Raw genomic sequence first — 6255 nt, forward strand, 5'->3', positions numbered from 1 at the left:
TCTCCCAGACTCACAACCCAACCCTTCTTCCACAAGGCCTGCAATGGATTTCACTTATTCTCAACATTTCTTTGATTAGGTTTCTTTCCTGACAGTTTGTCTCAGCGTGATAGAGGAAAATACTAGGGGTGTGTTCAGCACCGGACAAGATTGCTGCTGCCACAGCCTGAGCCTCCTCTCATCCAGCACAGATCTGGGGGCTCGCACCCCCAGGGGGAGTCTGGCACAGCCCGGCAGCCCTCCTGGGGGTGTGAGCCCCTGGATCTATGCCCTGGATGAGAGGAGGTTCAGGTGGCAGGTGGCAGCAGCAATCTTGTCCGGTGCTGGGTGCAGCCCATGCCCAGCGCGTCCCACGTGGGATAGGCAGCCTGAGTCTCCTCTCATCCAGGGCACAGATCTGAGGGCTCGCACCCCAGGGATAGCTGACGGGATGTTCTGGACTGCTCTCAGTGGTGCAAACACCTGGATCTGCACACTGGATGAAAGGAGTCCCAGGTGGCAGCAGCAATCTTTTCCAGTGCTGGGTGTGGGCTGTGCCCAGTGCCGGTCCCAGGGGGGCAACGACAGTCTTCTCTCATCCAGAGCACAGATCTGGGGGCCTGCACCCCCAGGAGAAGTCTGGCACAGCCCCATAGTCCTGCTGGAGGTTCGGGCCCCTAGATCTGTGCACCGGGTGAGAGGAGGCTGCTGCTGCCAGCAAATGTCAGGACTTTTGCTTTGAAGAGTTTGAGGTGCAGTTTCCAGGATATCTCTGCACCTATATCCTTGAACCTTGGCAGGTTTCATGCCCTCAGAAGGGCCCTGGCTGGAGCGGGCAGAAACATTCCTGAGTCTTTCCATTCAATGGATCAGATAGAGACAGCGGTGGCAGTGGGATTCCCGGTGTTTCTGTTTTCTGCCTGCCTTGCAGGTGTCCCTTGTCTGGAACCAGAGGCTGAAAGTGGTAATGGCCCTGCAACTGCTGTTGTCCTCAGTCAACAGATCCCTAAAAGAAAGCTTTAATTTCAGCTTCAGGGTCAGCAACCTTGGGGAGGAGGCTGGAGGAGGAAAGAGGAGTTGTGTTTGTTTAAAGGCATTCAGAAATAAATGCAAAACAGAGTGCTGCCACACTGACATAGACCATGACAACTTTCAGAATCTCATTTCCCATGTGAAGGAGAACAGGTCAGAAGAAAGACATAGAACATGCTTGTAATTGCAGCCACATCCCTGCTGGGCCCACCAACCCCATCTACTTCTCAGCATAATGAAGTTGATACCAAAACTATCCACTTCTTAACTTGATATCACATAGAGATGAAGAGAGATGAAGGGAATTAAGAATACATTTAAACACAAAAGAATCATTTTGATGTTTGCTTTCCATCAATACACACCCATGCACACACCCACACACACATACCCACATGCACACATGCAAACACAAATGAATGTCCTCATGCATGCACTCCATGGACTCTGAGGAGATGGATAACCCTTAATTCGTTAATGTGGTCAGGTTTACACTTTTCATTTTCCACAAGATGTTCTGAAAGCTCCATGCTCAATTGACCCTACTCCTCAAGATACTTAGAGCATCCTTCTTCCTCAGGCTGCATATGAAGGGGTTGAGCACAGGGCAAGCCATGGTATTGAGAATGGCCACTGCCTTGTTGTTGTCCAGCCCACTTCTTTGCACAAGTCTGATGTACATAAAGACACAGCTCCCGCTACTGATGGAGACAATTGTGAGATGAGTGGCACAGCACAATAATAATAGTAAGCAGCAGAGAAAAATTAGCTGTCACAGAGCAGTTTCATCAAAAGCACAATGACAAAAAAATGGTTAAGAAAGTTAGGTCCACAGAAGAGCAACTAAAGAAGCATAATCATTAGAATAGAAAGGAGAAGGAAACCTTCGATCCAGGAGCCTAGAACCAACAATGTACAAACTCAAGTTCTCATGACAGGGGTATAGAGCAGAGGGTTGTAAATGGCCGTGTACCTATTGAAGGACATTTCTACTAATAGGAAGGATTAAGAAGTGCCCAGAATAAAATACAGAAAAAAATTACATAATACCCAAGAAAAGAAATTGCTGCTATGCCTAGTGCCAGGTTGGCCAGTATACTGGGGTTGATAGCAGAGCTGAAGCTAATTGCCAAGAGGGACAAATAGCTGGAGCTACAAAATACCTGGAAAGCTTCAGAGTATGAACTCTCTGATCCCTGTCTTGCTCTTCATGGTGAATCCACAAATGTAGAAAACCATTATTTAAAATGATATATGCAAAGTTACCAATCTCATACCAATTTATTGCATATTTTAAGGCTCCCAGAAAAAAGCTAACAGGCTGAAAAATTTCTAGTAGCATTTTCTTTTAAGAAAGAATTTATACATGATGAACAGCTCTGCTAACTCTTACTGCTAATTACAACATTCACCTACTAGCTATGTGTTCGTAGTTTAAATTATATACATTAGTCATGTCTTGGTTGCTTTTTATTTATATGTAGAAGCTGGGATACATAAGTGCTCTATATCATGACAGCTGAAGCCAGTTCATTTAAGCTGGAATCTTGCATGACAATTGGTGATATAATCATTGGATGTTGTCATTTTTCTAACACTCCCCCATCCAAGAAAGAATCCTATATATGCATATAAAATACTCCTATTATATATTTCACTGCGGCATGGGTGGATCTAGGATTTTGAAAAGAAGTGGGGTGCAGATGGTGGCTGTGCAATAGGAAAAGATACCCTAAAGCAAAATTGCATAAGAGGATTGCTTGATTAACAGGACATGAGGGCCATAAAAAGGAGAGAGGGCCATTAACAGCTATGGCTAAAAGAGTGATTAGAAAAATTCAAGCAAATGATATTTAAGCCATTTTTTCCCCCTTAGTGAGTGCTGGGTGGAGTAAGCATCAGAGTAGGGTTATGATGACACAATTGCTGTCCATGGATCTTCTCCTGCCAGACAATAATTTATGTGCATGAATATCTATCAATATAAATATGTTATATACATTTATAAGTGCATATATATATATATATATATATATATAAGCTCATGTATATATTATGTTTATATCACCAATGATATAACTATGTGGTCAGACATTTTAAACTAGGCTGGAACGGGCGGAGGCAGGGGGTGTCATATATATCCAGTTAAAATTCACAGAGAAACATAGTCGGGGAGAGAAAAGAGGGAGATAAAAAAAAGAAATGTACATAGTCAGCTAGACAATGGTACAGACGGTAAGGAAGACTATGGAAGGAATGGTTTTGCAATCGATGACACAGATAGTGGAAACAAGCAAAAACAAACAAAAAAGTGGAATAGGGGACTTGGAACAGAATATCTACCATTATTTTGCTTAGAAAACCATCGGTACATAGTGATTATAGCCATTATTGTTATATTCATCAAATTGCCTCCATTGTTTCATGCCGTTATAGTTTGTGTCTTTTTGAAAAAAACTGTCCTCTGGGCAAAAGCCTGCCTCAAAGCCTCCTGAACCTGTTTGTTCCTCAGGCTGTAAATGAACGGGTTGAGCAAAGGGGACACCACTGTATTGAGAATGGACACCCCCTTGCTGAGGTCCAGCCCCCTGCTGCCCGCAGGTTTGATGTACATGAATATGCAGCTGCTATAGGTGATGGAGACAACGGTGAGATGTGATATGCAGGTGGAGAAGGCTTTCTGCCTCCCAGAAGCAGAAGGGATGTTCAGGACAGTGGAGATAATTCTGGCATAGGACAGGAGAGTGCTCAGGAGAGAAAAAGTAGCTGCTGCAGAACCTACCAGTTCCAGAAGCCTGGTGTCTGCACAGGCGATTTTAAACAGGGGTGCGCTGTCACAGAAGAAGTGGTTAATGATATTTTGGCTGCAGAAGGGCAGTTGGAATATTGCAAGTGATGGTCCAATGAGTAGCAAAAAGCTACTTGCCCAGGAACTCAGCACTAGGAGTCTGCAAACACACTCATTCATGATGGTGGTGTAGGACAAAGGGCGACAGATGGCCACATACCTATCAAAGGACATCGCTGCCAGTAAGAAGAGCTCAGTAGTACCAAAGACAAGATAGAGGAATGCTTGTACAAAGCATCCAGCTACGGAAATTGTTCTGTTGCCTGACGCCAGGTTGAACAGGGCTTTGGGGATGACGGTGGAGGTGAAACCAATTTCCAGATTTAAGAAGTTCCGGAGAAAGTAGTACATGGGGGTTTGCAGGCGATGGTCCAGGAGGGTGATGGTGATAATCACAATGTTTCCCATCATATTCAAGATGTAGGTAAGCAGGAGAATCACAAAGATCAGACTCTTCAAGTTCTGTACTTCAGTGAAGCCTAAGAGGACAAAATTCCTGACCATGGTCTGGTTCTCCATGACATCATATTAATGTTCCTGCAGGGGACGTAGAAAACATTAAACATACTATTTCCTTTGGAAAATGCCATTTTCTGTCTATTGACTGAGAGGAAATATTGAAATGTTCTGGACCAGATTTTTAGCCGGTATAAGTCAATAGAGCCCATTGGACTCTGTAGAATATAACTGCTCGTCACACCAGTGCTTTTTTGTCCCTGACAACGTTAGAGTTCTCTGTCCTTTGGCTCAAGTTCCAGTGTCCCAAGCCAGAAGAGTGGAAATAAAGCTTTGCTACATTTCAGGGTAAATTGAGTTAGATCCAGTCAATTTAAACCACTGATTGAAATCATGATTTAAATCACCAAGCCAAAAGCCTGATAGAATAATTATTTTTGATCAACTTTCCCACTATTTGTGTGTGTATTTGTTTTTTAAAGAAAGGTGAATTATCATTGGTTGATATAACAATTAAAACATGTTGATTTACAACTACATACATATTTTAACTGTAGATGCGGTACATACAGTTTCTACTTACACAAGCTAGGGATGTGTGTGTGTGCGTGTGTTTATCTAGCTTAATATATTCATATTGCTAGAAATCCTACATTTTAATATGTTCTAAAATGGTGAAATATGTATCTTCCTCCCTAGATGATTAACTTATTGCCCATATGTGTATCAAGATGCATTGAGATGACAACTTGAATTTACTTAAGCACACAAAACCAGCACTTGGAATTTACTAAACAAAAAATTAATGTTTTTGATACAGAAACTCTATTTTTTTAACAAAACATGGTACACATTTTCAACTAAATTATTAAGTCCAGTATTAACTGTTACAGTATTAGAAGTATGAACTGTGAATATTGAATTAAACTATTTATTTCAAATCACTCTGGGGTATATTTTCTAAAATGCCTATGTAAAATTTATTTGAGCTTATGTTCCTGCTTGCCTAATTCTCTTCCAAATGACAAAAGGAATTGCTTTATGTAGGCTTTTTTCAAGATTTTTACGCCCTTTCTTTCAAGTTTTTGAAAGACCAGACCAAAATCGAAAAAGCTTTCCTGCTTTTTCCAACTCCCAACTTATTTCTCAGCTTTAAGTGAAAAGCAAGCCCAAAAGGAAGAAAATCCTTTTTCTTCACCTGTAGAAGAGGCTACTGCTGGTAAAATCTTCAACAAACTCTGTCTAGTTCCAGGTGCTTTACTAGTGACTTAAAACATCCTGAGAAAACATGTCTTGTTTGAATGGTTGACCTGTAACTCTGAATTTTGCTATGGTTTGTATGATTGATGAGTGATTAGTAGAGGCCCATATTATAGCAGCATTCCTCTCTTTGGCAGTTAGGCATCTACCCTGGTATTTTGTGTTAAAAATCTTGGGAAGAAAATAGGGTGGAGTAAGTGCTTGATCCCTCCACTTCTTTACTGCCTGCAATTTAACTTTGCTGCTGGGTATGTCTTTTCTTAATGGTTCTTGAAGTTCTTTCCAAATTTCAACAGCATCTGCAATACAGCTGCAATTTTCTGTCGTTTGTCTGAGGCTATGGACATAGGTTTCAGTGTATTCAGCATAACTTCTACACTTCACCTTTGGTCAATGTTGACTACTCTAGCTGTGACTTTTCCATCATTTTGTCATCATTTTCTTTACAGATGGGCATCAGAAGATGACAGTTGTTAGATGTTTCCCCCCTCATTCTTATATACATGAAAATCAGGTTTTAACTGCAGAGGTTTTAGTAGAGGCTCATTGACACATCTAAGTTTATTTATAATATTTAATAGCTTATACTAAAGGTATACCTTAGCCTATGCTGTATTAAATTGAGATTTCATTTTAATCTGGTTATTTTTTTAAAAGGAAAACTTGATAATAATTTAAAT

At 41.3% G+C, this 6255-nt stretch overlaps 1 protein-coding gene across 1 annotated transcript; it reads right to left on the minus strand.

Moving 5' to 3' along the window:
• Positions 1-3433: 3433 nt before the first annotated feature.
• On the minus strand, positions 3434-4378 carry LOC102377388 (olfactory receptor 49-like). Its single transcript, XM_006037427.1, has one exon. The coding sequence runs from the start codon at positions 4376-4378 to the stop codon at positions 3434-3436; it is 945 nt and encodes a 314-aa protein (XP_006037489.1).
• Positions 4379-6255: the final 1877 nt, after the last annotated feature.

The sequence above is a fragment of the Alligator sinensis genome, unplaced genomic scaffold (genome assembly GCF_000455745.1).
Source record: "Alligator sinensis unplaced genomic scaffold, ASM45574v1 scaffold526_1, whole genome shotgun sequence".
In the NCBI taxonomy this organism is placed as follows: domain Eukaryota; kingdom Metazoa; phylum Chordata; order Crocodylia; family Alligatoridae; genus Alligator; species Alligator sinensis.

Coding starts and splice junctions, on each gene's coding strand:
- LOC102377388 (XM_006037427.1), bottom strand. CDS start 4,378: ATGGAGAACCAGACCATGGTCAGGAATTTTGTCCTCTTAGGCTTCACT.